The sequence below is a fragment of the Mytilus galloprovincialis genome, chromosome 1 (genome assembly GCF_965363235.1).
Source record: "Mytilus galloprovincialis chromosome 1, xbMytGall1.hap1.1, whole genome shotgun sequence".
NCBI lineage: Eukaryota > Metazoa > Mollusca > Bivalvia > Mytilida > Mytilidae > Mytilus > Mytilus galloprovincialis.
The window spans coordinates 105,271,012-105,291,925 of NC_134838.1; the positions used below are offsets into that span (position 1 = coordinate 105,271,012).

General features: G+C 31.7%; 1 protein-coding gene across 1 annotated transcript in view; it reads left to right on the forward strand.

The window, feature by feature from the left end:
• LOC143048631 (calcium/calmodulin-dependent protein kinase type 1-like) overlaps positions 1–19,107 on the forward strand; it is a 59,520-nt gene extending 40,413 nt beyond the window's left edge. Inside the window, exons 5-10 of the mRNA XM_076222422.1 lie at positions 1,265–1,388; positions 2,624–2,699; positions 5,939–6,051; positions 8,633–8,711; positions 8,898–8,985; positions 12,590–19,107. Of these exons, the coding sequence (XP_076078537.1) occupies positions 1,265–1,388; positions 2,624–2,699; positions 5,939–6,051; positions 8,633–8,711; positions 8,898–8,985; positions 12,590–12,703 (594 nt within the window). The 3' untranslated portion in view covers positions 12,704–19,107. The remainder of the gene's footprint in view (positions 1–1,264; positions 1,389–2,623; positions 2,700–5,938; positions 6,052–8,632; positions 8,712–8,897; positions 8,986–12,589) is intronic.
• The last annotated feature ends 1,807 nt before the right edge of the window (positions 19,108–20,914 follow it).

The window sequence follows — 20,914 nt, forward strand, 5'->3', positions numbered from 1 at the left end:
GCGTCTTTTGAGATAAAACTACATATTAAGTGTAAATAAACTTGTTTCAGATGTCTGTTCAATCAGTCATCTTTTGATTTATTGTACAACCAACTCTAATAATTTCAAATGTCAGAATAACACTGCTTTATGTTATTAATTCTCAAAGGGAATAAATATTAAAATATACTTTATATCATGTTATCATATGTCTCTGTTTTAAGCTATTCTAAGCTGAATTCCAGCGTACTAGGCTTCCTTGTATCAGGTGCATGTCAGCTTTTGCCATTCCTTTGGTTTTGATAGTCCTAAACTGTAAAAAAAAATCCTTTGCTCTAAAATTAAGTAGGTTTGTTTCAAATTTGGACAAAACTATCCCTAAAGTGTCTAGTGTGCCAGTTGAGTTGATTGTTTCTTTTCTGGCATCAATTGAGAAGATGCCCTCATGCCAGACAGGTTATAACACTATTTCTTTCATAACCTGTATCCTTGCTTCATTTCCTGTATCTTTGAATGCCTGCTTTTTTTTCCAGAGTCAGATTTCATGAGGCGATTTTCTGCATTTTTCATAGCTTTAAAAGGCCTTTTAAAACAGCCATGCACTCTTTGGAATAGAAAAAAAATTGTCAGTATTATGTGACGATCCCAGTTGAGCCATTAGTTAATGTTAATTCAAAAAAGTTAGGCCATTCGACATAGTAATTGACATTTAAAACATAGCCCCCGAGATAGTCTCAATTTCAATTGTTCAAAAATTCTAAATTTTATAAAATATAATCAATTGAAAGAACAAATGGGGATGGTTAAACCTCATTTATTTCATGTTAATCTGATCATATACATTAATCTCTTAGTGACACAATCAATCCAGTCAAATGTTATTGCTGAAAGTTATATTTTTATGTTTTAGTCAGAAAAAAATATATTTGGCTGTACTCTTTCGAGAATTTTAAAGACCGTAGAAACAGTTAAATTAGTCATAAAAAAATTAATAGCACAGATTTTTGTGTCTCATAAAGAGTTTGACTCTTGACATTAGTAAGACATCAATAAAGGTTTCAAGATGATATTAAAAAATAAACTCATAATGATTTAAAGATGATATTTAAAAAAATGATAAAGGCCTCAAGATCATATAAAAAAAAATATTAAAGAGGTCAAGATGTCATTGTTTTTCTAAATAAGAAGTTAAAAGGTGTTTATGAATGATTCATCAACAAACAAATAGCCATTCTTATTAGTAGTTCTGTGATCTTTATACCAATAAAATATTTATATATTTTAGCCTGAAAACCTGTTGTATCACAGTGCTGATGAAGACTCCAAAATAATGATCAGTGATTTTGGTTTATCAAAGACAGAAGAATCAGGAACCATGGCAACCGCCTGTGGAACACCAGGATATGTGGGTTAGTAAGGTGGCTGTGTGTAAGAAATAGAAAAAGGCATAACAAGGCCACTCAATGAAAGTTATTCCAGAAATCTGTCATACACATTAAAATCTCTTATATTCCTGTCATATAGTTTTGTTTGTAAACTACAATTGCCTTGATCTTTGAAGCAAAAGGACAGATATAAAAGTAAGACAGTATCATAGAAACTAATTGAAATTAGTTCTACAGCAAATATTTTACTCACATACTTGCATCTGAAGGTTTGGAAAGGTCAGACTTACTATGATAAATGATTAGTATAAAATACTTCATTTTCAATCTTTTGCATTTTATATGACCACAAAAAAAATTGCTGTCATATATTGGTATCACGTTGTCCTTGTCGTCATCATCCTCCAAAGACATTTGGTTTCCGGACAATAACTTTAGTATAAGTAATCAAAAATCTATGAAAATTTAACCATAGGTCAATAACACAGACGGGAGGTTGGGATTTATTTTGGGGTTTATGGTCCTAACAGTTTAGGAATTAGGGCCAACAAAGTGCCCAAATAAGCATTTTTCTAGTTTCCAGACAATAACTGGTGGAATGGTGTATGAATCTCTCTGAAATTATACCACAAGTTTCCATACCACATAGGGATGGTTAGGATTGACTTGGGGGGGGGGCGGGGGGTATGGCTAAAATGTTTAGGAGTAAGGGGCAAAATAGGAGGAAACACAAAGATATCCTGTTTAATGGACAATAACTTAAGACAATTTAAAAGCAGTGTAAGGGAGGTAATCCAAACACATTTAAAGTACAATGTTGTGTATGTTTGGATTACCTCCGTTACACTGCTTTTACATTATGTATACAGAAATGTTGCATTGTCTTGAGGTGATTAGCAGTCAATTTATTTCTAGAAGTTACTATCAGAAAGTAAAAAAAAAAGTTCTTCAAATATTTGCAACAAAAAGGTGGGGGGTCAATACGCAACAGCATAGTGTATTGCACAAAAGCAAAAAATTAAATATAAATTCAAATCATATAACCAATTCCAAGTTCTTTGACTAGTTATTCTGTGTCAAATATTTAATTACAATCCAAATTCAGACCTGTATCAAGCGCAAACATTGTGTCATTTTTTGCCCAATCTGTTCAGGGTTGGACCTCTGTGGTTGTATCCAGGTGCACTCAGCGGAGCATTTTATTACAACTTTGTGTGAAAAAATTACAGATTTTGAACTTAGTTTGTTTATTTTTACAGCCCCTGAGGTATTAGCACAGTTACCTTATGGTAAAGAAGTAGATTGCTGGTCAATAGGAGTTATAGCTTATATTTTGTGAGTATTAATAAAATTGTAAAGATAACAACTCAGTCAAAGTTACTGATAATGGCATGTTTGATTTTTTATGCCCCACCTACGATAGTAGAGGGGCATTATGTTTTCTGGTCTGTGCGTCCGTCCGTTCGTTCGTTCGTTCGTTCGTTCAGGTTAAAGTTTTTGGTCAAGGTAGTTTTTGATGAAGTTGAAGTCCAATCAGCTTGAAACTTAGTACACATGTGTCCTATGATATGATCTTTCTAATTTTAATGCCAAATTAGAGTTTTAACCCCAATTTCACGGTTCACTGAACATAGAAAATGATAGTGCAAATTTCAGGTTAAAGTTTTTGGTCAAGGTAGTTTTTGATGAAGTTGAAGTCCAATCAGCTTGAAACTTAGTACACATGTGTCCTATGATATGATCTTTCTAATTTTAATGCCAAATTAGAGTTTTAACCCCAATTTCACGGTTCACTGAACAGAGAAAATGAAAGTGCAAATTTCAGGTTAAAGTTTTTGGTCTTGAGGTAGTTTTTGATGAAGTTGAAGTCCAATCAGCTTGAAACTTAGTACACATGTGTCCTATGATATGATCTTTCTAATTTAAATGCCAAATTAGAGTTTTAACCCCAATTTCAGGGTTCAATGAACATAGAAAAATGATAGTGCAAATTTCAGTTTAAAGTTTTTGGTCAAGGTAGTTTTTGATGAAGTTGAAGTCCAATCAACTTGAAACTTAGTATACATGTTCCCTATGATATGATCTTTCTAATTTAAATGCCAAATTAGAGTTTTAACCCCAATTTCACGGTTCACTGAACATAGAAAATGATAGTGCAAATTTCAGGTTAAAGTTTTTGGTCAAGGTAGTTTTTGATGAAGTTGAAGTCCAATCAACTTGAAACTTAGTATACATGCATGGTTCCTATGATATGCTCTTTCTAATTTAAATGCCAAATTATAGTTTTTACCCCTATTTCAGGGTCCACTAAACATAGAAAATGATAGTGCGAGTGGGGCATCCGTGTACTATGGACACATTCTTGTTTCTTCTTCTTCCATGCTGATCCTGGATATATCTGCAGATTTAGACAAATATTTTTTTTAGCGAGTCTGAAGTATTCCATTCAATAATACCAGTACTCTGTGTTTCACAATACGACTTACTGCTTATGTTGGCGACAACAAACACAATCTAATAACACAGGTTAACCAAACTTCCATACGAAACTCTATACAAACATGAATAGAAATATGAATAAGGAGATATGGTATTATTGTGAATGAGACAACTCTTCACCAAAGTTCAAATGAAGTTAATGTAAGCAGTTATAGGCAATAATGTTTTAATATTGAAGCAATGATGAAGTACTTCAAACATTTATAACTAGCAGGTTTTAATATCAAAACAATAAGTGTTAATCTGTAGTTATTGGTTATCGCAGTTTAACCTTAACATTAAACAAGTATGTGTTAATATAAGGGGTTAATAGTCTGCAGTATGCCATCTAAAAAATGAGCCAGTATTTTTGATATTACCAGTATTTTATACAAAACGACCAGTTACACAAAATTCACCTAGATTTGTATCTAGATTAATTTTTATACGACCATAAAAGTTTCTGCTTTTGATGAGAAAATTTTGTAAAATTGGACTCATTAAGGTATAAGTCAATCATTATATATAATGTAATATAGAAATTAATGTTAGAAATAGAACAGGATGAACAACAAAATGATTAATATTTATGAATGAAGTTTTGTAAGTGATATTATTTTACAACATGTAAAAAACTTGATAATTATTGCAATGAGATTTTCTGAAGAAAGGTAAAGCTGTTTTGCCTAACATTGATGAGTATCAGATTTATAACCTCTGAGAAATGTGAAATTAGTTTTCCTCACATTAATAATTATATCATTAATTCCATGAAGAAAGTTAAAGTTTTCCCAACATAGATAATTGTCACATCCAGATTCTCTAAAGAAGATGACGTAGGTTTGCCCCACATTTTTAATTATCACATTTAGATTCTCCAAAGAAGGTGAAATAAGTTTGCCCCACATTGATTATTATCACGTTTAGATTCTCCAAAGAAGGTGAAATAAGTTTGCCCCACTTTTATTATTATCACATTTAGATTCTCCAAAGAATGTGAAATAAGTTTGCCCCACATTGATTATTATCACGTTTAGATTCTCCAAAGAAGGTGAAATAAGTTTGCCCCACTTTTATTATTATCACATTTAGATTCTCCAAAGAAGGTGAAATAAGTTTGCCCCACATTGATTATTATCACATTTAGATTCTCCAAAGAAGGTGAAATAAGTTTGCCTCACATTGATTATTATCACATTTAGATTCTCCAATGAAGGTGAAATAAGTTTGCCCCACTTTGATTATTATCACATTTAGATTGCCCAAAGAAGGTGAAATAAGTTTGCCCCACTTTGATTATTATCACATTTAGATTCTCTGAAGAAGGTGAAATAAATATAAAAAAGAAGATGTGGTATGATTGCCAATTAGACAATTCTCCACAAGAGACCACATGACACAGAAATTAATAACTATAGGTCATTGTATGGCCTTCAACAATGAGCAAAGCCCATACTGCATAGTCAGCTATAAAAGTTTGCCCCCCATTGATTTTTATCATATTTAGATTTTCTAAAGTAAAATGAAATTGGTTTGACACAAATTCATAACTGTCACATTTATTTTCTGATCATAATGGCAAAATTGGTTTGCCCAATATTGATAAATAATAAAAATCTAAATAACATTTCATTGCTTCAGTCACTATTACAATATTGCTCATTTGCATATAAGAAGCATACTATAACATGGTTTAATTTCTCTTCCTCAAATCATATCGTTACATATAATACATTCTCTTTCATTTACATCTTTATTTTCATAATGTTTACTGTGTTTTGATTTTGAACATAGCAAACTGCCATCAAATTTTATTAAATTACATTACCCAGTCTCAGCATCATGTTAACCCTTTCGCAGCGAGTGTATATCCTTTAGTATACATAAATATAATCCCAAATAAAAGCTGCGAGCTTATGCTATTTACTGTCTATTCTTCACTACAGTACTTGAGTTGCAAGACTAGCGAAATGATGAAATTTATGAATGAAAGGCTGATTATGTTAGGAGATAACAATTACATTACAGGTTTTGAATATTTATAGTTAATAGGATAAGATCACATGCTTATATTTATTATTCATATTTATTTACAGATTGTGTGGGTATCCACCATTTTATGACGAAAATGATTCAGTCCTATTTCAACAGATATTAAAAGCAGAATATGAATTTGATTCACCTTACTGGGATGACATATCAGAATCAGGTATAAAATCGTAAACATACAACATTATCACAAATAAAACTGAGACATCAGAATCAGGTATAAAATCGTAAACATACGTACAAGCTTATCATACCACAAATAAAAATAAGACATTGATTTATCTTACAGGGATGACATATCAAAATCTGGTATAAATTTCTATCAAAATTTTCTCACTGCCTTTACTAACGGTGCAAGGGCTGTATAGCCAGCCAAGGTCGTTAAAAACTAACATAGTCGTCACTGCATTGCCGACCTACTGGTGACCTTAGGTGAACTAGGTTAAGATGGCACAAATAAAAAACTAAAAATCATCGTAAAGGATATCCCAATGTAGCACTTGTAAGCTGTGAGTCAGAATAATGTATCTGGGTAAGGTGACATGTTTTCCTGCAGACTGTTACCTCGTGATATTAAAAATCAGACTTGTGTCGGTCCAGTACAAAGCCAGGTTGATATTCATATTACATTATTATGTCCTGAATATGCATATCAATATTCTGCTGGATGTTAAGCAGCCATTCATCATCATTATCAACATCACAACCTCAGTGTTGACAGGCTAGTGATCCTTGGTAGATGATCAACTAAGCCACATCTATTCACTTGATCACATATGACATCAGGACACTTTTCTGTCTCCTTTCTTCATCTGATATTATAGGGCATAAAAGCATATTTCGTTTTACTCCAAAAAATAATGATTGGAGTTTGATATACCTTATATTAGAGGAATCCGAGCATATCTATAGTAAAGGGAAGAATAATGTATCAATTTTAATGCTTTCAATAAGATAATGGAAGCACTATTGATGATTAATGAAGGTAGTTTCTCCAGACTTTCCCAGAGGATATTTGTGATTGATGTTTCATACTATCCAGTTGTTGTATTGTGCAAAAATATCTAATTTCATATTTATATTTTCTCTTACTAAACGTTTTACCTCAAGTTTCTGTTAAGATAAATATAACTGTACTTGTCTCTTTTATATACTGGTATGTTTATTCTCAAGCAGATTTCAAGCAATATATGTAAGTCATCAGTTGTGTGCAGGATTGAACTATACACAGTTTGTTATGCCATTTACTAATAAAAAATGAAGTTTACCTGAAATTGTTGCATATTCAAAGATGTTTCTAATTTGTGCATGGTGAGTTTGTCATTTTCAGACAAATATAAAAAAGAAGATGTGGTATGATTGCCAATGAGACAACTCTCCAAAAAGGTTGTTTTCATGGTTTTTCTTTTCGAATTAGTGAAGTCGAGGGTGGGTGGGGATGGTAATGTTTGCTAGTGTTATCCATGTGAAGCTTCAAACTAAGCTATGACACTTTAAAATCACATGTTAATTTCTTCTTGGAAAACCTGCATAGATTGGAGTAATATTATGTTTTAATGATCCTTAGAATTTATTATTTTGGAGCTTTTTGGCCCTGTTGGACAAAATTGCAACTATATTGTAAACATTCTAAATCAATTAGTCACAAATATTGCAACCTTGCCATTTGAGACTTCCTCCCATTTTTTGAAATTCAAAATGGTTTAACATACTACTAGTTGAAATATCATAGTACAAGCTTGTTTTTGAAGTCAGGAGAGGAATAAATATACAGTTATGACAGGTATCATGCATTTTGTTAATTAGTTGTTAATTTTCTGCTGCTTAAAGTTCACAAATGACCACAAAACTGAGCCACATTTAACATGAGACAATATATGAAAATGCATGTTTAAAGCTGCATCTTGGAAATAATTTCACAGATTTAATTGCTTTTATGCATGAATGATTACATCTTCAAAAATGATTCACAGACTTGAGTAATTCTAACATTGTTTATGACCAATTAGATCCAGGATGGCTGCCAAAATGACTATAATATAGTATACTGTATATGAACAAAGCACCATATGAGAAAAAAAACCCAAAAAACAACTTTGAGAAACAGTTTGATAAAGAATGTTCTCTCATAAAATCCCGGCCCCCTTTTGTAGGAAAATTTGGTTGATTATATAGGGAATCACTGAAGCATGACTGGAGCTGGCTCCCTTTATGTCAGTCAGTGGGCCCCTTACAAAAAGTTCTGGATCCACCACTGAAAACCTGACAGTATAAACTTTGCATATAGAATTCAATGATTTATACCAATTCAAATGATCTTGTAATGCTTAATTTGTCATTATTTAGATAAAAAGATCTTTGATTGTTCAGAAATCTAAACAAATTGTTGACTTCTAAAGAAGCAATGACACATTTTTTTTTATATGCCTTTTATACATGATTTACCTCATCTTATGACTGGGATAATAGACCCCTTAATGGTTAGTTCGGCCATATTGAATAGGGGCAGATTTTTTTGAAAAAGGTGGAAATGATATGATGATATGGGTAATCCTATGCATGTTTCCAAGCAACTGCTCTGTTTAAATGATGTTTTCCCGTATTTTTCAGACCATTTTTACCCACATTATGAAAATCTACCCCTATTCAATATGACCAAACGAACTGTGAGGGGGTCTATTGTTTGACAAAACTTCACTGCTTTTGCCAATACCAACATATATGTTTGTTTTATTTTTCAGCAAAAGAATTTATAAGAAATTTAATGTGTAAGGATGCTAAGAAGAGATTTACTTGCAAGTCAGCTATAGCATTTCCATGGTATGTATAACATGTTTGTTTTTGTTTCACCTCTACAAAGATGTGGAGGCCTTCTGTTTCCAGGGTTATCTTTACTAAAATATGGTTCAACCAAAGACATTCATATTATCACGATTAATCAGGAAATTATTCTTATCAGCTTAGACAAAAATATCTTGTTTATTCTATAGTTATTTTACATTTCAGGATATCTGGAAATACAGCCTTAGACAAAGATATCCATGCTACTGTTAGTGAAAATATTAAGAAGAATTTTGCAAAGACCAAGTGGAAGGTAAATATGATTAAAAGGAGATGTGAGATATAGATTAATGAGATAGCAAACTTAGGAAAGAATTTTTTTCAATATTTTTTATTCCCCCTGTTGGAGTGAAGTTGGTTTCTGTTCTCTGACTTTAGTTTGCCTAAACCAAATGTTATTAAACTTATACAAAAATGCTAATAATCACAAAACACAGATAAAATTTGAATTTTAATGGTGCCACATCAGCCATTCTAGAATTATGCCCCTTTACAAATTGAAAAATTGCTAAATGTTTCCGTTCTCTAACTTCAGTTTGCCTCAATTGAATGTTATAAAACTGATGCAGAATGCTTATTACTGAAAAATACAGATCAGGTTTGAATTTTGGTGTTGTCACTTTAACTGTTCTACTTATGCCCATTTACAAATGGAAAAAATACTGAATTTTTCGTTTCCATTCTCTAACTTAAGTTTGCCATAACCAAATGTTATGAAATGTATACACATAAACTTACAACCACATCACTGAGATTATGAACAAATTAGGGTAGTATCACTTTTACCGTTCTTCAGTTATGTCCCTTTATAAAGGAGTAGGTTTTTGGCCCAAAATATAGCAGTTTTACAAAATTGTTAAAATGTATACTTTAGTTATTAATTGGACATTAGAAGGCTTCTTCTAAATAAATATGGGCTGTGTTTGACAATACAATGCACATATATCGGGTACTAGCATCATTGAGTCATGCTTAATTACTGAAATCTTCACACTTTTAGCATTTTAGTTATATTTTATAACTTATACTTAAATGAAAGTGGCCGCATTCGCATATCCATGTTCATTCTTAATATTGAAATGTAAGTTGTATTTGATGATAATACATAACACATATAAAGGTTGAGGATGAACACGGATGCAGCCACTTTCATATTTGACAAAAACCATCTGAAAAGTGACAATTTTTGGCATATTTGATAGATTTTTCATATTTAAGCTAGAATCTGTGCGTTTTTAATGAGTAAATCAGTCAAAATCTTTTACATGTACTTATTGAATCAAATAAAATAGACACCAAAGGTGGTACCTAACACTACAGGGAGATAACTGTGTAAAGTCAGCTAAACCTTTTAATTACGTTGTGTTGTTTAGTAATCACAATTGGTGTTTGTCAAACTGCTATATAACCAGTGAAATTTTTCTGATAAAATGGTTGGTTCAAAATTTTTGAAATCTTTGTATTTTTGTTAAAGGGTCAAAGTAAATACTTTGTCAAAATTTTATGAAAAGTAAACGAGCCAAATTAATTTTAGTGAAAGTGTTGGGTACCACCTTAAGTGTTTAAAAAGTGTCTAAAATCTTTCGTCAGATGAACTTGAAATTTGAGGCCAAAATCTGCCCTTAGCGGACCTCCTTTATGTGATATGCAAGCGGGGGCATTATCTGTGTCCATGGGGACACATTCCTCATTTATTTTCTAATTAGGTTTTGAATAAGATGCCCTTTTTTGGGATACAGAAGATTAAAGTTACATATTTAGAATGTTTTAAATAACCAATTTCATTATTTTAAGCTTTATGTATTCTCTGAACTTTGAGATCAAACAATTTAATAATTGAAACTCTTTTTCTTAAAGAACTACATTTATATCACAGACAATATGTAATAATATTTCATTTTTAAAGCAATTGCTTTTATGCCTTCGCGTATGGCCATCTTTGTGACCCAGATCAGAGACTCCGCCCAGATCAAGCCATAGTATTTTGTTAAACAGGCTCCTGGTCAGTCATTCTTTAACACCTATGTATGTTTTCTAATGCAATACATAGCTTGAAACTTTAAAAAAAAGTTAGTGGATTTAAGAAGTTTCAGAATATGTTCTTGTAGATGTATTTTTGTATTTAAAGGGTCAACCGTTTGACTATCAAATAACATAGAAGTCCGAGTGAAAAAAAGTACATTTTTATAAATGCGATTCCGTTTTCCGCCGTTCGTACGATGTTTCAACAAAATATGGATTCATTTCAGTTGTTGATTTAGTATTGAAAATTTAACTGAATTATCTCCTAATAAATACGGTTTTTTATGTTTAATTTGTGTTTCTTTAAGAGGTCAGGTGCTCTTGTTCATTCAAAAAATTATCGTTCATTCATACATTTATCGTAAAATCAAAATCACTACACAGGTTAATGCGTAGTGTCAAATTATTACCTGTAATCTAAAAATAGACAAACTTTATTTGCGCAAATAATTTAGCGGAACGAAACCCTTGTTGAAAACACATAACAATAAGTTCGTTTTCCTTTTCTGTCAAAACTCCGTAATATTTATCGATCACCTTACTAATGAAATGGACCCGTCCAAACGTAGTAGATGCCAAGTCGGTCCAGATGAAGAGATATTTACAATTTGGAATTTTCTAGTTTATTAATACATAGATTGAAAAAAAGAACGTCTTTTTAAATATCATGATCAAAACTGGGTTTGCATAACAAATGTCAGATGAAACCATTATCCTCGTCTTTTCAGTGAACAAGTCTACTACGTTTGTTGACACTCGACGGTCCACCGTGTTAGCAATTTTATTTCACATGTTTTCGAAATATTGAAGATCATTTTTCGCAATGTTTCCTGAAAATTGATAAATATCAAAGCAACGTAGAGCTGTTTGTTCTTGTTCGTATAATAAAATTGAGAATGGAAATGGGGAATTTGTCAAAAAGACAACAACCCGACCATAGAAAAACATACAACAGCAGAATTAAGGTCACCAACAGGTCTTCAATGCAGCGAAAAATTCCCGCACCCGGAGGCGTCCTTCAGCTGGCCCCTATACAATATATATACTAGTTCAGTGATAACGATTTAATGTCATGTCAAGTTGTCTGTGATGACCCCCCTTTTCGGGATTGCATGAGAATTGTAGTTATCTCGTACCCACATGCACTTGTTTCTATCCATAGGAAGGTCGACTACCCATATAAAACTATTTATATGGATAATCGACCTGCCTATGGATAGAAACAAGTGCCTGTGCTCGTACCGCATCAGAAGGACACATATCAACTGAGCAATAATGTTTGGAACTTAGTTTTAAAAATGATGACAAAGTAACATTATGAAAATATTTTTATTAAGCGGAAATATACATTTATTCTTTACATGTTTATGTCTTGTAAGATATTTTATTTCTTTCCCGTTTTTTAACATTTGCGTCTGGAAAGTTGAAATGTTTTAACTTAATCATTTGTGTTAATGGTTAAATATAAATTAATAATGAAAATTGTTAAAATTAAATCAATAAAGGAAATTATTGCCAAGGAAGTTACAAACACTACCAGGGGATAATCCATGATGATTTCTTTTTGAGTTATATGTTTCAGCACATGTATATTTGACCCCAACTTTAGCCTGGTAAACGTGTTGTCTCCTTGTGAAATATAAAACATATTAAAAATGACTTTCTGCTAAAGTCTTTTATTTATATAAAGTTAAAACCTTCTTACTTTTAACTAGACAACACTCATGTCAGGTTTAATTCTTGTATATATGTGGATGAAAAATAAAAGTCCCCAAACATTAACATGGCAGCAATTGCTTTTACAGCCTTTAAGGCTTTGATTTTCTTTGTTACAGCAAGCCTTTAATGCAACAGCTGTGATTAGACAGATGAAGAAATTAGCAATGAATAAGGAGGACCATTCTCAATCACCACACAGACCAACAGCATCGGCCAGTCTACACACCTAGCATACTTGTCTCCTTTTAAGACTGTGGCATATTTTCATGTTTAACAAGACTGCAGTCCGATGTGTTATTCCAGTGAAGTTTGGAATCTGCAGGTGTCTGAGACCATATGATAAGTCATGTGACTGTTTTTATTGCTTTGGTGCAGATATGATGAGTTATGTTGACGTATTGATAATGCATACATGTACTGTGTATTTATCACATATGTTTATGACCTGTTTAAGTTAATATTTAAGAATTCCATGTAAAAATTATTTATAAGTTTCCAGATTTTAAGAACAATTTGCTTTAGATTATTTTTAGCGACTTTCAACATTTGAAAGAAAAATGCATTGGGTCTGCCGTTTTGTTAAAACAAAGTTCTGAACCAGAAATAACCATTGATTGTTAATTGGCATATAAGTACCCAGCATGCACTTAAAAACACAGGACCCTATAAGTTAAATAGGGGCAGAAACTAGAATTTGTCCCCTGTAAATTGTTGTTGTTTTATGTCCCCAGATAAAGACATAGACGGTTGTTTTCTCATGTTGTTTCCTGTGACTTTTATTACCTTATCTTGCTTACAGGTTTCTTCTTTTAAGTAGTCCCAAGTTGGTTAGATTCCCCTACATGTGTATACAACGTTCAGATGACCATACATGTATATGCGATGGTTGACCCTAAATTTGTATTCAGTGGTTCGATGACCCATATGTGTATACACTTGTTGACCCTACATGTATATTCTTTAATGGTTAGATGTCCCATATTTGTATCCACTTGTTGACCCTACATATATATTCTTCAATGGTTAGATGACCCACATGTGTATACAATTTTTAGATGACCCTACATGTTTATATTATGGTTGACCCTACATGTGTATACAATGGTTAGATGACCCCACATGTGTATACGTTATTTAGATGACCATGTATATATGGTTGACCCTACATGTGTATATAAATCTTCAGTCCAGTATTAATTCTGTGTATTCCATTGCTTGGACAAAACCTCACCAGACCAGTATTGGTTTAAAGAAATAAAGGGGTCTAAGGGACTAAAAAGGACACATGCCTAAAGTAATTACTTATATTTCAAGTCAGATTTCAATGCTATTGTTCAATTGAATTTCCCAAGAAAACAATTTTGAACCAGAATCATCAAAGCATTGCTGTAGCTATATCAATTTTTAAGATTGTATGTATTTTCCAGCAAATTATTGCATGTTTTACAGCTTTAAACAATACTTTGTCCAGGTCTACATTATTTACTCATGCTCAACTTCCCTGATGTCTACTTGCTGCTAGTGTATCCTGCTGCATAAAGTGTAGGCCATTTTCCAACATGATATTATAGTAGCAACCATTTATTACTTGAAAGTAAAAACATTTAAGTTTTGAAGATGTGTTGTACAGTGTATTTTATAAAAATGGCACTTTTCTGTCTCTTATGTGTCTATTTTTATTTTAAGAACCAGTTAACATTGACATTTCAGTATTGTGCATCTCATTTTACACTTGACGAGTGATTGCTCATGATTATTTTTAGTGTATGTCTACAAATGATTAAATTTCAATCACTAATTATCTGTTTGTATTGTGACCAACAAATGCTCCCTTTAGCTGAAACGCTGTGCATATAAATAAAACATTATTCTTTGTATAGATAAATTCCTCATTTTTTGTCGAGCCTGCAACTTTTGTTGCAGAAAGCTCGACATAGGGATAGTGATACGGCGGCGGCTACGGCGGCGGCGGCTACGGCGGCGGCGGCTACGGCGGCGGCGGCGGTGTTAGCTAACTTCTTAAAAGCTTTATATTTTAGAAGGTGGAAGACCTGGATGCTTCATACTTTGTATATAGATGCCTCATGTTACGAAGTTTCCGTAAGTCACATGTCCAATATCCTTGACCTCATTTTCATGGTTCAGTGACCACTTGAAAAAAAAGTTCAGATTTTTTGTAATGTTGAATTCTCTCTTATTATAAGTAATAGGATAACTATATTTGATATGTGCATACCTTGAAAGGTCCTCATGTCTGTCAGACAGTTTTCACTTGACCTCGACCTCATTTCATGGATCAGTGAACAAGGTTAAGTTTTGGTGGTCAAGTCCATATCTCAGATACTACAAGCAATAGGGCTAGTATATTCGGTGTATGGAAGGACTGTAACGTGTACATGTCCAACTGGCAGGTGTCATCTGACCTTGACCTCATTTTCATGGTTCAGTGGTTTTAGTTAAATTTTTGTGTTTTGGTCTGTTTTTCTCATACTATATGCAATAGGTCTACTATATTTGTTGTATGGAATGATTGTAAGGTGTACCTATCTAGCGGGCAGATGCCATGTGACCTTGACCTGATTTTCATGGTTCAGTGGTCAAAGTTAAGTTTTTGAGTTTTGGTCTTTTTATCTAATACTATATGCCATAGGTCATCTATATTTGGTGTATGGAAATATTTTATGATCTTTATGTCAGTCGCGCAGGTTTTATTTGACCGTGACCTCATTTTCACGGTTCATTGCTTAGTGTTAAGTTTTTGTGTTTTGGTCTATTTTTCTTAAACTATAAGTAATAGGTCAACTATATATGTTGTATAGAAGCATTGTTAGCTGAACATGTCTGCCTGGCATGGTTCATCTGACCTTGACCTCATTTTCAAGGTTCATTGGTCTTTGTTTAGTTATCTTGGTTAATGTTAAGTTTATGTGACTTAGGACTATCAACATAATATCAATGATTAGTATAGAAGGCGAGACATTTCAGCGTGTGCACTCTTGTCTTTTCTACAAATTATTTTTTGAACAGTGTTGAAACATCATATATGTAAACAGGAAATCAAGTAATGTTTGCTAATGAATAAGCACTATTAATTTAATATAAACAAGAAAAAACCCACCTTCATGTATTTTATATCTGCCATTTTTATTTATGTAGGACAGCTTTACAGCACTTGCCATAAAACATGATATCAGCAATTCCAACTCTACTAATAATTCTGTTTGTTTTAATTTTTTTTAAAATGGAGATGACAGATTATTTTTTTGTTTAGAGTATTATATCATATGGCATCAGGGTGTGAGAGAGAGGAAAGTAAGTGCATATATTTTTTATAAATTTTCATTGATATTTTGAAAATTAAAGCAGTAATGACTTGTATTTGAAACAAATTTTTCATTGACATTGTTTATATGGGTTGTAACTTTGCAGGTGTATAATCATTTAAAAAAAAACAAAGAAAAGTCTTATATTATTGCTGGAAAATTATCAAAAGAGTTACACACTTTTATTGTATGTGTCATTCAAAAATAAGTATTTTGTTGAAAAAAAAAACAAGTAAAGAGTTTTTATCCTTAGTAATTGTATGTCTGTGTATCATGTAGAAGGTATCAGTGTCATGAATGTTGTTTCAAGTGGGAGATTATTTAGTGTTTATTTCATTCGATTGCATATAATTTATTCATCTCTCACAGTTTCAATTGCATTATTTGAATTTAGAATCAAAAGTCATATATATCATAACGTATGCATGGTTTTAAATTATTTATGTTGTTTACTGTGAAATGTTGAACCCCTTGAGAAAAGGTGGTGAATATTTTCCTTCAGTCATTCTAACGAAATTTAACATTGTAACGTTATGCATAATTGTTTTTTATTTGAATTGTCATATATGCTATTAAGGTTTTGCTGATGATGTAAACGGCTTTTAAGTTTACAGGTTGTAAACTGTTTTGTTCTGAAAAAAGTATGTAGTTTTTGATTGAATTTTATGACAATTATGGTAAATATGTAAATTATTTCTGAAAAAATCATTACAGATTATTATTAGATCTACGCAAAAGCAATTGATTATTGAATTTATATATCAATATAATTATTTTTTTGATTTTCAATGAATGTTACACGTTATACAAAAATTGAGAAATTTAGTCAAAATTGATGAATAAATTGATGCCTAAATATCACAAAAAGGTTTGTTCACACTGTAATTCAAATGTTTTTATTCGTTATGTTTAGAGTTACTCAAGTGGGTTTTTATTAGAAACTAGGTAAATTAAACAATAAAATTATTGGACATTTGACATTGTAGCCATCAGCAGATATCTTTCGTCTTTCTTGTACACTATAGCAATCCAAAATATTATTTTGATTTGTCATTCGAGCTATTGAAATTATCTAGTTTTTATAATGACAAGAAATAGATAAAATTAGATTAAATTGATCAGATAAATAGTACTACTCTTTAGAAAAATACATTTTAAAGGCAGCAAATATATTCTAATGTTTTAAATTAGAATTGAGGATGACTTTACTTATAATAACTTGTAATTTTCATATCATTAAACTGAAGCTTACACATGACAAATAGTTATCTGGAAATAGAGTGTAATAGGTGTCCATCATAACAAAAGTTGTGTCCACAATACAAGTGTTCCTACTTGTAGACATGTTCCAGTCTTATAACACTCGACTGCTTCAGCCCTTGTATCTAATGGTATGATGAGTGAATAATTTATTATATTAAAATTAAGAAGTAAATTTTTGAAACATTCCAAGTCCCATGAATAAATTATAACAGTAGGGTTAATATTTAGATTATGTATATTATTTCTGCAGTGTTTATTTTGGGTTGGTGATTGTTGATGTATTACAATGTGGAGAAAATAATTACTTTGAACCATAAACATACTTTATGTAATAAATTATTACTTTGTGTAAGTATGTAGGAAATTATAACACTTTTATTCTTTTAGACATACATTATGTTGTTAAGGAATAACTTAGTGTATACATTATTACAATGTGTGATGATTAAAAAAAAGTTTAGAACAATTAATGCATATAGAGATAAGTACATCATAAGGAAACATGAAGAAATCTTTCTTCAAATTTTTGTACAGAGACTTGTACTTATAATGTTTGGCATACACTTATAGGGTTTTCAGTTAACAATTCAAATTTTATGCTTATCTCTGTTAATTGGATTTACTTTAAGATACATATGAAAATAGTCATCATTTGGTTCAAATGTTTTTAATGCAGTCAGTTATGCAATTTTGTTTGGCAGGGATTCTTAAAATATTGGAAATGTATTAAATCTTGTTGGCTGTTTTCAAGACATTTTTTCTTAAATTGGTAAAAATAAATTCTGTTTATTCTCTGTTGATATTACTGGTAACAACTTATGTTTCTTGTGCATTATTTTTTCTCCTCAAAGAATTTACAATGCCATAAATATCATAATAACATTAGTCTGTATTGTATGACTGATGGTCTTCATATTCATAAATTATGAGTGTTTAGAGCAAGTGTATTAACAAAGTATATGTAGTATGATATGTATTGATAATAATTATGGGTATATTTTAAAGTTTTATTCTTGATCTTAAAATTATACGCTAGATTAGAATGGCATAGAAAAAAATAAGTACAAACATAGGTTATATTTATATATTTATTGATGATAAATAGTAATTTGTGTAAGCAATTAGGAGTTCTGGATACAGTTTTGGGCTCAGTTTGTAAAGTTTAAATTTACTTTACTATGGACTCACTGGGACTCAAAATTTCAAAAAACGATGAGTCCCAGGACTCACCACAAAAATTCCTAGTGAGAACCCTGTGTTAATTTAGAGAGATGATTTGGTTCAAGTTTTATGTCGGGTACCAACAGTGGTAAAAGGATATCTGTATTTAACGCTATACAAAACGAGGTGAAGTTAGTTATCCAGAATTTCATGTGAATTGCATTTTAACTGTTATAACTGTTTAAAAATCCAGTACTTAAGCAGTCTAATATATGAATTGCTATAATTGAGAAAAGCTCTGTAGAAATTTTCCTGCATTCAAGACACAACTAGGTTATGACATTCCCCCCCTATTTTATTATACATTTGTACATGTATATTGAAACCAGTAAAAGTAAACTTAACCAAAAATTTAGAATGTGTAGATTCATGCAATTTTAAGCTAATACTAAAGAAATAATTATGAATAAAACAATTTCTGTTTTATTTCTGTTTTATGTTTGGAATTATAATTATTCAGTGATGGTTCATCTTATATAAAATGTATTAAAGTTCTTTTCATTTTATGATTCAAATTAAATATTTATTAATGCTACAACCATCTATGTTTAATGATAGGTAGAACAGATCTGAATAAAACAAATAAAAGACTTCAAATCATACAGATCATATATCATTACTGCTTAACAATGGAATTTTAAAGTTTCACATATAAAAATGACTGGATCACAATCAGTTTAGGCTTTCCATGTTGATTTTTTTCTTGTTGATGTTGTTATTTTGGACTTTTTTGTCTTAAAAGTCTATTAAAATTTGTACTTTACTTTATTTTTTCTAAATGTATGTTTATATTTCTGCACTTTTCAACATAAATACTTTAAATTGTTTATTCGTCTTCAAAATTTACTCTGAAGATAGAACATGCATTTAAAAATACTTACATAGTGCATGTAATATCATTTCTTTCATTACTTTGAGATGGGTTGCTCAATGTAGTTGACATTAAACTAATTATCCTGCCACCTTTTAATAGGCCTACATGATACTTACCCTTTTATTCAAAAATACAATACACAATGCTTACCATTCTGTCAATCTGCATATGTTTAACGATCGACTTTTATGGAGAGGAATGCTGCAATTCATAATGTTGCTAGAGTATGCTACCTTCTATGATTCCCAAAGACTTCACAAAAACTTCTTCAGAACTGCTCAAACTTAAATATTTGAATGCCAGGGATGGTTTGTTTTCTGTTTGAATTGTTTTTCATTTGTTGTTAAGGGATCATTTATAACTTACATGGGATATGACTGAGTTTTGCTCATTGGTTGTTAGCTTCTCTGGTGGAGAGTTTTGCCTGTTTACAAAAATTTTAATTTTTCGAAAAACTAAGGATTTTCTTATCCCAGGCATAGATAACCTTAGCCGTATTTGGCACAACTTTTTGGAATTTTTGATCCTCAATGCTCTTCAACTTTGTTCTTGTTTGGCTTTATAATATTTTGATATGACCGTCACTGATGAGTCTTATAAAGACGAAACGCGCGTCTGGCGTACTAAATTATAATCCTGGTACCTTTGATAACTATTGTCATTGTCATACACTATGAGTTTGAGAATTAATTCTATCATTCAAAAGAGGGACGAAAGATACCAAAGGGACAGTCAAACTCATAAATCTAAAACAAACTGACAACGCCATGGCTAAAAATGAAAAAGACAAACAAAAAACAGCACACATGACACAACATAGAAAACTAAAGAATAAACAACACGAACCCCCCAAAAAACTAGGGGTGATCTCAGGTGCTCCGGAAGGGTAAGCAGATCCTGCTCCACATGTGGCACCCGTCGTGTTGCTTATGTGATAACAAATCTGGTAAATAGTCTAATTTGGTAGGTCACATTCATGAAAGGGAAGGGGATTGTAGTTACGACGTAAGGAACATATCCGATATCATTTGTGAAACGGTTATTCCATAACGGTCAACCAACTCGTGATGGCGTCCATAAAATTTACGAAGGAATGATATCAACTTCACCATTTGGAACTCTTGGTTTAATAGCTTCCTTGTGAGCAGCAACCCTCTATCAAGAAAATCATGATAGGAAATGCAAGCACGGGAATATCGTATCAATTGGGAGATATATACCCCGTATGCAGGTGCTGCTGGAATGTTGCTACTTAGAAATGGAAAGTTCACAATTGGAAAGCTGAAATCATCTCTTTTGTTGTAACGTTTTGTTTTCAACCGACCCTCATTGTCAATTTCTAGATGTAAGTCAAGATATGAGGCCGACTTAACTGTATCTGTAGTATCCTTTATCTCTAGCTCGATGGGATAGATGCGTTCCACATAGTCACCAAATTTTGAATTATTTAGTGAAAGAACATCATCTATATAGTGGAAAGTAGAGTTAAAGGATATTGCTAACTTCTTATCTTTCTTCCTAAGAAGTTCCTGCATGAAGTCAGCCTCATAATAATAAAGAAACAAGTCGGCAAGTAGAGGGGCACAGTTTGTTCCCATTGGAATGACGACAGTCTGTTGAAAAACATGTCCTCCGAACGTAACAAATATGTTGTCAATCAAGAAATCAAGCATCTTGATAATATCAGTTTCAGAGAATTTTTTGTTTAAATCAGAGTGGTTCTTTACAAAGTAGGATTTATCCCTCCCTAAGACAAGATA